General features: G+C 41.5%; 1 protein-coding gene across 4 annotated transcripts in view; it reads right to left on the bottom strand.

Annotated features, from left to right (window-relative positions):
* Window positions 1–630: 630 nt before the first annotated feature.
* Window positions 631–15,653, bottom strand: part of Sema6a (semaphorin 6A) — a 127,801-nt gene continuing 112,778 nt past the window's right edge. For all 4 annotated transcript variants that reach the window (XM_048792282.1, XM_015488607.2, XM_048792281.1 and 1 more), the window contains one exon: window positions 631–3,960. In XM_048792282.1, coding sequence (XP_048648239.1) covers window positions 2,762–3,960 — 1,199 coding nt within the window. In that variant the 3' untranslated portion in view covers window positions 631–2,761. The remainder of the gene's footprint in view (window positions 3,961–15,653) is intronic.

The following is a 15,653-nucleotide window of genomic DNA, read 5'->3' on the forward strand; positions in this document are numbered from 1 at the left end:
ATGCAGAAGACCAGCTCAATACATGTGGGCATAGTAGGGTTAACACCGCAAGTGACAGGTGGTGGGATGCAGGGATATGGGACGTGTAAGTTTTGACACAGGTCTCCTTAGCACAGCGGAGACAATGATGCCCGCAGACACTGGCATTCGGTGGTGCTCAAGTCGACGAGTGGTGGGCACGACACTGTCAATACTCTTGGGAGTCAAGCACGAGGGTGAAGGTAGCAGGGTGACACACACCCATCACCTCCCGAACTTCTGCATTTTTTGAAGAAAAGGGAGAAAACAGTATCTTGATTTCCAGGCAAGTCTTCCAGAAATCATGGGTTCAGGGTACAGAGTTCACAGAATGTGAACAAGGACTCCACTAAAAAACAAAACAAAACAATAGCTACAACCGACCCCAAACAACAACCAAACCTGGAGGAACTCTGGGAGTCAAGGGCTGTGCTCGAACCCGCAGCGACACTCAGATCTGACTGTGGAGCCACTGCGTTCCCCTAACCAACTCAGTCTTTCTCTGCAAGTTTCTTAAACATTTTCAAAGACAAAACTAAACCCAGAAGATCAAACTAGAAATTAAAAGGGACAAGAAGACCACCAAATATACTGTTTAACTTTTTTTTAAAAAAAACAAAACAAACAAAAACACTAATAACTGACAACAATGCTTATGGTTTACAGTATGTTGACAATTCTTTTGTTCATGATAGAGTAAACAGAAGTCTCTTCTGTGTGCTTGAACGAAATGAAAACCATGGGGAGAGACACACAGGCCATCCCCTCCCAACCTTCTAGAAACAATAACAAAATGATAAAGAAATTTAAAAATAACTGAAAATACTTTGCCCCAGTCAATGTGTTTGCAGCATCCATTGTGGTTGGCCTCATACTTCAAGTTACTCTTTAATCACAGCAGGGACCAGCCTGCCTGCATCTATTTCCACATCGTTGCTTTGTGTGCTGTGTACGTGCAGCACAGCTTGGAGACTCCTCCCAGGTGCCTGCCCAATGGCACACAGTGTATTCTCCAGCCAGTGGACACAGCAGAATGAGGACTGGGACATTAGTAGTCCCTTTTCTGCTGCCTAATGAGGATGTCACCATATTGAAATGATCTGAGAATATAAGGGAAGCAGGGGCTCTGGGATTTGCCACCCATGACACTGGGGTCCATGCTTGGCAGCACAGCCAAAGGGTGGTTCGAGTTGGCACGACTAGAAGGCAGTGTGAATCGGAGGGTGTATGCCACCCAGCGCTCCCAGGCTGCGGCGTCTTTACGACCTTCGCCGCTGTGTTCTTCTTCCATCTGCTTGACTCCAATCCCCCAGAGGGCTGGAGTGGGGGTCGTGGGGAGGGTTAAATAAATATCTGCATTTATTTCAAAAGGAAGAAAAAATTGATCATATGACAGTTTACAGGTGTACACAACTCAGGGTGTAAGGCACAAATTTACATGTGGAAAACAGGCTATTCACAGATGTAACCCTACGAAAAACCCGTGTGATCAAACCATTAATTTATGCAAGGTAGCAGCCAGCATATTAATTAGTTCACACCGATTGTGGATTTCGCTTTGCTGTCTCACATGCAAGGTGAAATGAGATGGCGGATCTCAAGCTGGTGCCTTCGCAGAAAGTGGGGACCACTGACAAGAGCCACTTCGGCAGCAATGGGACATGATGTGCCATTCTAGAAGTTTCTCTCCTGGTTGCTTCAGAAGTTAGGATCTGGAAGGACTATGAAACTAATGGATTTTTTTTTTTTTTTGCATGTTATGGTCAGAAACCTGACCATCAAATTAACTGGTAGACTTAAATAAATATTCCCCTCTTAATGCTTTCCTTTAGCTACAGACCAGACAGTCCAAACACAAAGCTCAGAATTCCAGCTCCAACTTATTTACTCAGTGAATTTATTGTAAAAATAAAGAAACTCAATTATTCCAGTTAATGGATTTCACGTTAAATAGTTTTAACTTTCAGTGGGCTTCAGAAGAGCTGTTCATAGGATGATATATGGAAGAGTCCTTTCCTTAAGGAAAAAAAAAAGAGTAGAACAATAAATAAAGAGTTACTTGCGTTAACGGTCACGTTATTTCATTAAAAGAGAGGAGCAGAAATCTATGACATAGTTGCCCAACATGGCATTTATCCGCTATAACAGAAAAGCTGTAACACTGGTGGGCATTTCACAGTATCTGCGCATAGTAAACTTCTGCCATTGTTAAAGTCTGAGTTAGAATTATCAATGAATTCTTTATATATATATATTTTTAATTTTCATGATTTTTAAAAAAAAATGTATTTGTTTTTGCAGTTTGGAACGCTAGCCCAGTTTGGCAACGTCCCGTGCAGTCATGGACACCATGTTGTGGCTGCTGTTCAACTGTGTGTGTGTGTGTGTCTGTGTGTGTTGTTGTGTGTGCATGTGCATGTGTGCATGGGGGGGTGGGTGGGTATGTGCTTTTGGCTCATGTTTGTGATGAAAACTGAAGTCTTTTGTGGGTCCAACCTGCTGTAGGGTGTGCGGGAGGGTGAAGGAAGAGAATGGAGGTGAGTCCCACTGTTGCGAACCTTCACCAAACCACATGGCCCGATTGAGAGTACCCCTGCGTCCCAGAGGAGGACCCAGCTAGCGTCCTCAGTTCTGCCGTGGGCCATCTTGGTCTGGTGGATACTCCAGGCAGTTGAGAACCTTGCTGAGCTGAGCGGGCGCTCGCCTTGCCTGCTGGTTCGACTCCTGACCCCCTCCCCCTGGATTATGTACACGCATCATTGGGCTTCATGGATGTGGAAAGGGGAGCAAAGGAGGGTTTGGGAGGTACGTCTGGCTTTAGCGAGGGAGTACGCTTCAGCCCCGACCTCGTTAGTGAATTATACGTGTTGAGGCTGGGCTGCCTCGAAACAGTCACGGCCTGGCCCGATGCCTGGGAGCTGTGCACCTGGATAGAGTCCACCCTCTGTGGGGCAGGAGGCGGGTTGTCCCCCCTGCCAAAGCTCTGGTTTCTGGAGAGGTGAGAGGAATTGGAGGAGTTAGTATTGTTTCTTTTGAGAGTGGTGGCCTGGTGGCTTCTCGTGAGCGAGTTCGTGGGGTAGCTCCTTTTATAGTCAACCCCGTAGGAAGAGGAGTGGTGCATTTCCAGTCGCTTGCTCAGGCCGTTCTGGGACAGGGAGCCTCCCGGAGGGCCCAGGGAGGCCTCGCGCTGTGGGACCTTGGGGGGCAGGCTGTCTGGGTCCTCCACGAGGCTCACCCCATGGTTGGGACTCTTGCTGCTGAGATGATCTTTGATGGTCTTGTACTCCAGGGTGGCGGCCTGGTCCTCCAGTGCCATGTGGGCCACCTCGCTCAGTTTGGGCTGGTCCACGTACTCATGCTGGTAGCCCTGCTGTGTGATGGGCAGGACCACCACACTGGGGATGTGGCTGGGGGAGGCCCGGAGGGGCAGGTCCGTGGGAATCACAGGGGAGCCCATAGGGGGCATGTCCTTTGTGCAGGCATTGATGAGGTTCTGGTTCCTCTCCCACTCCCTGCTGCCACGGCTGGGCTTCCGCTTCTGCTGCAGTGTTGGGGTGGACTCCGGGGTGGGCAAGGCCGTGAGGTCCAAGTGATGCTGGTCAGCCTTAATGAGCATCTTGGCGGTGTTGCTGGGAGTGGCAAGCTTGCCGTTGTGCATGAGCGGCGTGAGGATGGCCTCTGGTTTGGGGTCTTTGGACTGGGTGTCCCCAAAGAGGCCACTGAGCTTGGTGACACTGCTCATGGATCCCCTGCGTGAGTGAGCGAGCTCCTTCTCCTTGCGCTGCACCACAGCCACATCCTTGCGCCGGTGATCACAGACACAGTACACGATGATGCCAGAGAAGACGGCCCCCATGACAAAAGCCAGAATGACTGCAATGGCCAAGAGGGTGACAGGAACGAGCTGATCATGGCCTTTGAGGTAACTTTCCCGAATCACTCCTGCAATAGACATCACACATGGTGTTAAGAAACAAAAACACAGGCGAGGCTTACCATTGCTTGGCACTCACCCTGTTAATTAATAACAGTAATAAGTGACAGCGGCACCTCTGTGTAACTTGTCTTCAGGGTGCAGCTTGCCAGACATTCATCAATTAACCCCCCCCCACACACACACATTGTGAAGTGTGCAAATCAACTTCATTTGTTGCCTTCTTTGTGTTTTTTATTCTCTCCAGTACATGCTTCTTCTAATTAGCTTCATTCCATAGAACGTGACAAGTTTGGGCTTTCAGAATTTACTTATGTCTCTCCCTTTTCATCTCTTATCAGTCTTCCCCTATAGAATTAGGATAACTGAGATATTTTGAGTCTGGAGGAAGAGGGATGCATATTAAATGAACAAGTCACAGAACAATGCCAGCGTCCAGTTTTCTCATGACTGCCTCATAGCACCAAGGCCTCTATCTGGAGCAAACTATGTTTGCTTTTCAAGCAACTAGAGGGTAGAGGGTGTATGTCATTTACAGTGAAAGAAAAGAGATAAAGCTAATAGATTACAATGTTTATGCTTACTTTGCATTAAAAAAATCCACTCTCAATTTCAGATAAATATGCTGAATGTTTGAATGAAGCACTCTCCTCGCTGGAAATGAAAGAATATTTAGAAAAAAAGAGCAGTTGGGGCCCTGTAGAGGATTTGAGAAGTGTCAGGTCCCATTATTATGCTTAGGGTTTGCTGTCACCATGAGATTCTTCGGCAGAGTTATCTCTTCAATTTAATAAAAATTATGTGACTACACCCGTCTATGCTCTTACACTACATTAACCAAGATGCTATGTTTCTGAAGGAAGTTGCTTTCCCTGTTCCTGCTTAATCAGCCACCAAGCTGAGCAACTCTAATCAAATGCAAACACCCGAAGCTTTTATTTTTTTAATACCACATGAGAATACACATCACAATTGTCAGATCTCAAGTGCTTGATGCAGTAGCTAAAAAAAATAAAATCTCAAATACCTCAATTCCTGCCTCTGGAGAGGAAAAGAACATGAATACATTACAGGCACTTCATGGGCTGAGGAAATGTAAACATCGTTCCTATTATGGAAACGAGAGCAAGACAGAAAATGTACCTTCTCTGTCTCTGGAGACACATTTTTCATCTACTAAATCAAGTCTTTCTGGAATATGTTTAATGCATTTTACTGGCAGGTATCAGTGGCACAGAATTAGAATGAAATGAAATAAAAATCTCTACCCCTTTCCAAACCCACAACATGCAACCCTTAAACTTCAGCTGAAATTTTGTTTTTTTAAATGTCACAGTTGAGACCTTGAAGAAATGCAGCTTTGTCAGATGGCCAGGTGGGGGTGAGGGGTGATTTCTTGCTCAAGTATTTGATAACTGTAGTGATGGTTTCAAAACCCTGAAGCCTCCTACGTGAAGATGACACTCCTTTCTTTCCAGAGAACCTTCTCCCCTTGCCCTCACTTGTGACATCACATGTGGTTGCTGTGGAAATGACTGTCCTGTGACAAAGGATTGTGACCTCAGGTGGGAATCAATAGAAGCAGCAAATCTCTCTTAAGAAAAAGGATTCTGTGATTAAACAAATACCCTTGGAGATGAGGGAGATGAAGGGCGGTTGCCCTAAGGAAAGAGTTTAAGAAGGGAAGATATTGAAAAATTTCTAAATGTGACACTTGCCAAATCTTTCAGATTTATCTTCATGTGATTTTAAGGGGTGGAATCAGAGAAGCAAAAAATGATTGGCTATAACTCACACCTTTTATGTGTGGAATTCCCCAAACAATGAAGCACCTTGCATTCAAATATGTTTTAATACCTAGTCAAGCAAGAGAATGTGCTAATGAAAAATTTCTTCATAAAATTTGCATTTCCTTGTTGTTATGCTAAAATAGCAACAGATTTTCCTTTCATTCTGATTGTGTATAGGGTTCTATTGAACATCGTTCTTAACCACCTACACATAATTGCTCAAAAATGTACACCTGTGAACAAAATGGGCTTAATTTTCCTCATTGACTTGGTGATTTCAGTGGGGTCTAACATAGGCTAGCTAAGTACCCACATTGGTAGTGGGTAATAAGTAAAATTTTTTGGTAATAGGTAATTCATGGAGCCCCTTCAGGCGATCATATTTAGGGGCTAGGGAGCTGTGTAGTTTAATAGGAAGCTATTGACAATGGGCTTTAACAGTGTACAGTTTGAATTGACCTCTTAGTTTAAGAGGAACATGGAAAAAGTAAGGTTAAAGTCCAGCCTTGACTCCTGTTTAACCTTACTTGTTCCTAGCCTCCCTCAATCACCAGAGGAAATGTGTTTTCTTTCATTATCAAGAGTTCGTGATCAGCAAGAGGACTCTAACCTGGACTCTCACCTGTCTGTGGTATAATATGTTAGGAATGGCATGTGGGTTCCTAATATAATCATTGGAATAAGAATAGCCTGAGGAAATAATGATCTTTATTCTTGAGATCTACGGAACAAAAAGCATCCCCAGAGTAGGTGATTAGGATCAGTTGTGCTTAATTTGGCCACAAACCTCCACCTCTGTCAAGATGGACTTTAACATTAGAATGTTCTACGTCTTCCAATGGTTAGCTTGTCATAACAAAGTTCTGGCGTCTAACCACAGCCTTGCTGATGGACTGGCTTCCGGCATGGGAGTGAGCAGTTTGCAAGCCTTTTGCACAGTAATAAGGTTAGAACTATTCATTTAATTCATTGGGAAAACTACACAATTTTCAAATTTATACATTGCTTCCTAACCTTACTTTTAACTTTTTTTTTGTGTCTGAAGATCATTAGCTCAGACTCATGGAAACTACTTGCTCTTTCACTGAGAAAGATTTTTTTTTTTTTTTAATGGATGACATTTGAGTTCAGGTTCTTTTTTTTTGAGGGGGGGTGCAGTTGTTAACAAGTCAAGTAAGATCTGACCTTTGAGGAAACTATCTCATTTTGTTATGTAAATAGTGCCCTTAAAAACCATTATGTCTTGTTTCATCTTTCAGACCTAAAAGCATCTGCTTGGGCAAATTCAGAAACCCCACCCCAAATTAGAAACAGATCAGAGATTAAATTGAAAGTGCAGTTGAAGATAAGGTTAAAGGTTATTTTTGGAAATGCCTTTCCAAACAAAGCTTTCTGCTTGTATCAAGAAAAGGGCTAGGAGCATTCATGCAAATGATCAAATCAACTTTGTGGTCCTGGGATGTAGTTCAGTGGTAGAGCACTTGCCTAATGTGCACAAGGTCCTGGGTTTGATCCCTAGCACTGCAAACAAAATTTTGTGGCCTGAGCATCATGAAGGATGGAACACAGCAATCTCTACTAAAGGGTCATTTGGAATGATACAAACAACACTAGAGAATATCTCAAAGGGCCTGGAGTCTTGGGCCCATCTATAGGCTGGGTGACCTTTTGACAAGAGACTTAACATCTCTGGGCCTCAGTATTTTTCATCTATGATGTGGGGTTAACAATCTTACTGCCTTACTGAGTGTTAGAAGAATCAAATAAAGAATAGGAAAAAGCTTAAATGCTGTAGTTTGCTGGGCAAATTAAAAGGTCAAAAGAAGCCACAAGATAAGTGGTAGGTGAGAGGCTCATAGAGGGCTTCAGGAGGATATAGTCACAGCTGCTACAGTTGATTCCATTAGCTTTCAATCTCCCAGGGAAAGGGGCAGATGTGTTCTTCTCTGCTTCAAACCTGATGCTATTCAAATGTGGCCAAGGAGATGAGAGGAAATGTTGATAAAATGACATAAAGAAATACCTCTCTTTCTGAACTGTCTATAGGTCTTGAATTTGGAAATAATTGAAAACAAAACAGGGAAATGTCAAACAAAACAAAGGGATTGTATATTCCTAGTGCAGTAATAATCTAGTCAGCTCCTCCAGGACAGGGACCATGTATTATTTGCATTTATAACCTGACCACCCTCAGGGCTCAGGGTAGTATAGCTAAATCCATGACTGCTGAACACGTGATTTTTAATACACAGAGATATTTATAAATGTACCTCTAAACTTGTAGGTCATCTTAGGAGTGACTATAACCTTGCTTCTGAAGTCACAGCAAAGAATTATATCTCTAATCATAACAGAATTTTAATAGCAGCATCTATCAGACAAATCAAATGAAATCTATAAAGGTGCTCAGTGTTTGTTCAAAACAAGGAGAGAAACAATTTTGAAAATAAAAAGAAATTGGCTCTGGGATAATTCCAAAAGAGCTAACGAGGGTAAATGGGTTATTTGTGACAACTGAGTGCTCCAGTGGAATTGAATAATTCAGAATAAATGCATCTCTGCAAAGGGCAACAGGCTGGAGCTGGGGTGAGCATCCAGCCCTTCAGATTTTGAATGGAAGTCCTGGGGAAGTGGAAAGCCTTTTCAGGGAGGTATGCTCCCCTGCCCAGGGGTCCCCACACTGCAGAGGGAAAAATCAGGTAGGCTTCTTCACTCTGGAGTATTGATATGCCTTCCTTTACCAAGCCCAGGCCTTCTGCTCTCACCAATTGAAAATGGGGCATTAGTAATGAAAACAGTATCTGAAACATCCTTTGCATTGATTCATTAACCACTAGCTATTTCTCACCAGTCATGGGGTGCTAAATGGTTATTCTTTCCACCTTCCTATTGCAGGAAGCAAGGCATACAATGGCTTAGAGATTTCTCTGAAATCATGCCTTAAATTGGCAGAACTGAGAAAGAATAGAATTTCCACTTTTTCTTTTTTTTTTCCCTCTGAGGTGAGAGTTTTCAGATACTGCAGGGAGGCCTTAGTGAGATAGACTGAAACTCTCAGAGGCCAACACAATGAAAAGCTTATGAAAGACCCTGCCTTGCAGGCCCAAACAACATATAATTATAAATAAGAACAATTATAAACTGCAAATAGAAAGCCCGATACATTTCAGCATTTTCCTGTGATGACCTTGTTAATAATCTGAAATAATCACATACCACATTCTCTTAAAAAAAAAAAAAAGGCTCCTGATAGCCCTGCTCCCAGTTCTCCATGACTGCCTCGTCTGTGCACTGGGGTGGGGCTGGGCACAGCACAAGGCTCAAGGACAGCTTGCTTTAGAAAGGATGCTGTGTCCTAACTCAGGGTTGGATTGTGATTTTCTTGGTGTCGTTATTATTGTGCCAATGTAACAAGGTTTCAGCTCCCAGCATCTTTGTGGCCACCTTCAGGAAATGTTTTTTGAGCTCACTAAAGCACTGTGCTACATGTTGGGACAAAGGTGGATGAATCATAAACCAGTAAGGAGAAGGCAGCTACTTGCATATAACTGCATTCAAAAAGGAATGAGCTACATCCTTTCTATGTAAAAAATGGGCAACAGCTTTATCTAGGAGATGGTAGTTGTACTATGCCTTAAAGATGCACAGGATTCCAGCTGGAATGGATAATGCAACAAAAATCAAGAGGTGGAGAGAAGGAAAGGGAAAACTGTATTCAGTAATAGTGAATGGTCTCATTTCCTTCTGGTCCCTTATACCCTAGGCATGAACCACCCTGCTGGACTGTTCCTTACTTCTGGGCTTTCTCACAGGTTGTCCCCCTGCTTGAAATATCCCACCCCCACCATACCACACATGCAACCTCATCCTTTATTATCTCTACTTCAATGCAGCAACCTTCTTCCACTCCTCAGACCAGGTGAGCTCTTTGTTCTACAAGTGTCTCTAGAGCTCTGTTCTTCCTCTATCCTAAATCATCACTCCTAGGATATTGCTTTTATGTTTGTTTTTCTCACCTTGTGTGCTCTAAAAGGGAGACATTCACCACTGAATTCCCAGACATAAAGGTGCTCAGTAAATATCTGTTAAACCAATAGTAAATAAATGTGTGAATGAGTACATATCGAGAAAAGATATGAAAAACAAGAGCTACAAACAACATTTGGAAAAAGGTCATGAGCAGCCTCAAATGACCAAAAAAGATGTTTGAAGACCTGTGAGTTTTAGAAGGAAAGTTCTGAGCTAATTGATCTGTACTGGTTTCAGAGGCAATATCTTTGCATCAAAAACATTTTATTTTTCTTAGTGTTTTTAAAATTAAAAGTATACTCATCCCTTGCACCTTACCCAGATATCTGGAAGATAACTGTCATATTAAATTATGAAGTAAAACAGACAAATATATACACTCAATTGCACCTACTAAGCTAAATACCAAGAATTAGCACCCCCCATCCCCACCCCAATTACCTCTCTAAATGTGTATAACCCAGGCAGCCAGTAACTCGAAATGGTTAAGTGTGCACTTTCCCCTCTCACCCTTGCTTACTGGGCTGCCTGTTTCTGAGCTGCTGTGATATGATGGATGTGTCTGTCTCCATAGTGAAGTGATTAATAGGCATCTGTGTAAAGCAGACCCGGTGACCACAAAGACAACAAAGCCTCTCTGTGTCCTTTAGAGAAATATGCAAAGGCAAAAAAGGAGGATGGACGTTTCCTCCATCACTGAGCAGAGAGGGTTTGTGTTGGGTCTGAGAGCTAAGAAAGATGGCAAATCACCAAGAAAAGCCCCCAGAGTAGGATCCCCTAAAATAGACTCTTGATTCTGCTTTATAGTAAGACAAGCCTGCAATTTCCTTGAAATCCTCATAACAAGTTGGGTGAATGGAATCTAACAACCCAATTTTTCTTGTTTGAAAATCTTATTGCAATGAAATGCCAGACTCACAATCCTGCAAGGCGATCAGAATGAATGAACTAATCAGGAGCCAAACATCACCAGGCTAACCACACGGGGCCCACTGTGAGCCCCATTAAGGAGAGAAGAAAACAAATAGGGAAAAACCCTAACTGGAGACAATTTATTCTCCACACCACACCCTAGCCAATCGAGATGACCACACGGAAAGCGAAATGGGAGCACTCTGTGGTTATCTCGGCAGGAAGCAGCCTTCAAGGGAGTCTTCTTGTCTTACGGCATAATGGGAACCAGATGGCTTAGGAATAAACTGAACCGCCAGCAGCCATGGAAATGGGCTTAGAGTTTATAACTCAAACTTTCCTTTTCCTCTTATTTTTTTTATTTCTTTTTGGTTTTCCTGGCAGCTGAAGATTAGGTACTGGGAGGGGCATGGTATAAGGCTAGTGTCTATGCCAAAGTAGAGGCAGCTTCCTGGCCATTTAATATCCTCAGTTCAGAAGCAATTTTAAAGCTCACATATTGAAATAATGCTTACAGTGATTGACTGTGGGTGAGCCCCACTTCCACTTCTATCACCTCTGAAATTGATACATTTTTTGTTTGGGATGATATCCCAGGGAGAGAAGGGAGAGTGAGCATGAAACTCATTGAACTTCACTTAAAAAAAAAAAAAAAGAAAGAAAGAAAAAAAAGAAGAAACAGCTTCATTTCCCCCTTGTGCTCTATTCACTGACATCCTTCAGCTCCACTGCTAGACTTGGCGTTGCCAATGGGAAGACACCTTCCTCACCCAGAGCATGGATTGATGGCCGTAACAAGATCATATCAGGATAATTTTTAAAAGCCATGCCCAGGAATGTTGGTATGTGGTTCTGTTTTAGAATTGTTATTGACCCTACACAAGCCCAAAACTATTTTTTTAATTTCTTAAGTGCATTTTATTTATTTTATGGTAATTTTTAAAATTAAAATTTAAAATTTTTATTGGTCATTATAATTAGACATAACAGTGGGATTAGTTGTTACATATTCATACATGCATACAATACAGCAATACAGTTTGATCAGTTTTGTTCCCCATTACCTCCTTTCCCCCCTTGCTGGTCCCCTTCTCTACTCTACCAGTCTCCTTTCTATTTTCATGAAATAAACTCAAGCCCTGCATTTCTTTTCTTTTTTGGTAAGAATTGTTTTAGTTTGGCAAAGTTTTTGCAGAATTTTCAAGGTTTATTTTCCTATTCTGAGGCTTTCTTTCTAAATATGACCGGAAACCTAACATCTGTGTTCTTTCTGAAACTAGACAAAGCATTTCTATTTTCCAACTTCCTGGTCCCATCTTCTTCCTTTGCTCTCTCACAGGGCATCAAAGCTACACAATGGGGAGTGGTTCTTCTTAAAAAAAAAAAAGTGAAATTCAGATAATACATTGTTTGGAGTATTTTGCAGTGCTTTGATTTTTCTCTACAAAGCAAGGTAAAATAAATATGAGGAAAGAGGTCTGTTCTAATATTCTAGAAACTGTTAAACTTGCTAGGAATAGAGTTCTTAGGATCTGGGTCAGGATGAGGCTGGGTGTTATTGGTTAAGGACATAAACTATGAAGTCATAAAGACCTGGATTTTCATCTTGGCTTTACAAATAATTAGCTGTGTGACCTTGGGCATGTCACTCAATCTCTAAGCCCCAGTAGTGCTATGAGATGAGCATTGTTAGAAGAATAAAACAGGCTAAATAAATGAAAATATGTAAAGCAGTTGGCATTGTGCAGGAAATGTGTTAGTGTTCAATTAAAAACACAATGACAGGATTTCTAGAAGTTCTGACAAGTTGGCTGCCTTCTGTGGGATCCAAGATAGACTATTTTAAGGCACTTATTTTGGTAGGGCTCAATTGTGTTAATCAAGAGTAGAAAAATAAAGATTAAAAAATACAAATAAAAGTAAATAAAAATACAACAAAATCTTGGCTAGTGAGCAACTTGAAAAGCATCTTGAGTCCCAGTACTGCTCAGTCTTAGTCTTACCTGGAACTTGTTATAAATAAATCCTTAGGTCCTACTCCACTTTTTTGCCTACAGTCTCTGGGCTGGCCCCAGAAAGCTGTGTTTAAACAGCTCTCTGGATGATTCTTTTTTCTTTTTTTTTTAAGAGAGAGAGAGAGAGAGAGAGAATTTTTAATATTTATTTTTTTAGTTTTCGGCGGACACAACATCTTTGTATGTGGTGCTGAGGATCGAACCCGGGCCGCACACATGCTAGGCGAGAGCGCTACCGCTTGAGCCACATCCCCAGCCCTCTGGATGATTCTTATGTTCACTAAAGTTTGAGAGGCACTGTCCTAAATGACATCAGTGATATTCTAGAAAACATCTGGGTGTTTAGCTCTAAAATTCTACATCAGACACCACTGAGCCAGTGGTTAGCCAGACTTCCAAAATGATTTGTAAAATATGTAAGAAGTAAATGCACAAAATCTTCTTGATGTTCAAAGCATGAGTCTTCAGTGGATCACATGTATAATTTCTTTACTAAGGTTGCCATGCTCTGATAAAGAACACAAAATTGTTATTTTGTTCAAAATACAATCAAATCCTTTACACTTTCCCTTGGTATTTGACAAAAGTGTGATTTAGGACCTAAAATGCTGTACTACTCCTGCAGTATCAATCTACCAAATTTGCTAGCAATGGAGGCTGATGAAAAAATGCCTGGAGTCTCTACTCTGGCATGAAGACATAAGGAGGAATTTTTGATGCTCCATCTCTGTTTACGGTGAGCATCAGGAGTACCTGGGACCACAGAGGTCTGTCTGGTCATGACTGGACCCAGGGGCAGAAGAGGCAGAACACCTGATGGAGCCATAGGACAAAGTAGCTCCTTCGTAGACCCTCATCCAATGTCCTCAAAATCAGACCCTTAAAACTCAACTCATGGCCATCAAGTGACACTGAGAATGGATCAGGGGATGCCAAAACTCTTCCTCAACATCTGCATGGCAGGACAAGAGAAAGGAAACTCAAGAAGGCTTTGCTTTATGTTCCTGCACTGAAAAGAGGGACCTGAGCTCATGTTTCATTTGCCCATATTAAGGTCTTGCTTTACAATAATAAAAATGCTTAGCACAACAGTGTGCTCAATGGAGCTCAGCACCTCCTGATATGCTGAGCTGAACTGAATGTGCAAATCCGTAGAATTACATAAGACATTTTAAGTTACATAAAATTTCCATCGTGTGCTTTTAAATCCTGGAGTGCAAGACCCTTCTGCACTTAGGGTATATTTATTACCTTAACAAATGTCAGGTGATTGTGTCCAGTGTTATCTATTATTTATGAATAGCAAGAGGCTACAGGACTGGAAATGACATGCTTTAATATGTCCAAAAGGTCAGGCATAATGCAGTTTGCAGTCCTATAAATTTCGACACCATTTCCCCTCCTAATAAAGCATTGCCAATGACTGTCTAAACTGAACTTCCATTATTTTTATACAGCTCATAATCACTGCATCTGACTTCAGTAAGAGTAAACGTGGATGTTTGTTTGAAAAGAAAAGCATCCTTTTAAAAATATAAAATTTAAAAATAATTGGAGTGGGAGAATTTATATTACTCCATTAAAAATGGATCACTTTACAAAGATAGTTCCCAAGCTATGGACTTACAAGAACTTAAGAAATATTAAAGATGACAAACCTTCACATTGCCTATAATTGACTCTGGCACTGATTAGGATCCCATCTACTGTGCCCCCAGTATATTTGAGTATAAACAACTACATTTCATTAGTTTACTTCAGGGCCTTTTGAGATTTAAAGTGCTAAGAGATTTACATATGATGAGGTTCCTGTGGCTCCTTTCAGTCCCCCCAGTAGCCCATACATTTTTGCAGGGGTTTACCTATTATTCACATAGCCTGTATCTCTCTAGGACCAACAAGTGAACACAGGTTTTTCAGCCTTCTTTTCTGTAGGGCAGTGACATGCATTATGTATTCTGAGCAAGTCCTATAGAGTGTGAGGTCATTCTCATGAGTAATGTTAAGAAAACAGAAATTACCCTCAGGAAATTACCTGGTTTCTACTACTTTGCCCTGTGTAGACTAGCTTATCTATGAAACAATGAGGTTTGCAAAATCATACTTCTAACCTTAAAACAAACAAACGTCACGAAACCAGGTTATCATAAAGTTTGGAGACAAAGCTAATATTATTTTTTCTATTATTGCGCAGGATCCAAACTATAAATTGATTCTTCACAGTTTTATTGTTAGGACAAAACAGAATCTAGATGAACACAGTGCAGTTGAGTCAATTAAAGAGGAAGTCTGTAATGACTCCAGATGTTCCGTTAATAAGATCATGCCTAACCTAGTCCCTATAGTCCTTGAAAGTTCCATTAAGCTGTCAGAAAACTCTGTCATTGTGTGTGTTTTTGTACAAAAGATGGGAGAGAATGGAAAAAAAAAAAAGAAGAAAGAAAACTGAAGGAAAAGGGTGGGGGTAAAGTTTCATGTCAAGAAAGATAGGGCTTCAAAGAGTAGCTGTAGGTTAAAGGTAAGAAGCACCCGTAGAAGATGAATTTACTTTTTTTTTTAATACCCTAAGGTTTAAATTGCTATTAAAAGCAAAAGTTCAAGTCTCCATAATCATAATTTAAGATCTCCATTTTTTGAGAAAGTGGATAGTAGGTGAGAAAAAAAATGGTTTAGTGGTTATCTCTAGAAAATTCAAATATTGGTGTGCAGATTCAGGCAGGCAAGGAGATAAAACAGCTTTCTACATGGCTGACATTTAAGTTTTTTTTTTCCTTCTACCCTTTCCACAATAATCTCATCAAGACCTTAGATAAATTCAGCAAGTTGTCAAGAGGATACAAAATTAATTAAATCAAATCTACATCCATGCCTGTAGTAGTGAAAGAATGATTACAGCCTTCCTCTGGGGTTTCTGGGTTCTCACCCTCCTCCCTGGCACACACTCACACGGGGGGG

The sequence above is a fragment of the Marmota marmota genome, unplaced genomic scaffold (assembly GCF_001458135.2).
Source record: "Marmota marmota marmota unplaced genomic scaffold, marMar, whole genome shotgun sequence".
Classification (NCBI taxonomy): domain Eukaryota; kingdom Metazoa; phylum Chordata; class Mammalia; order Rodentia; family Sciuridae; genus Marmota; species Marmota marmota.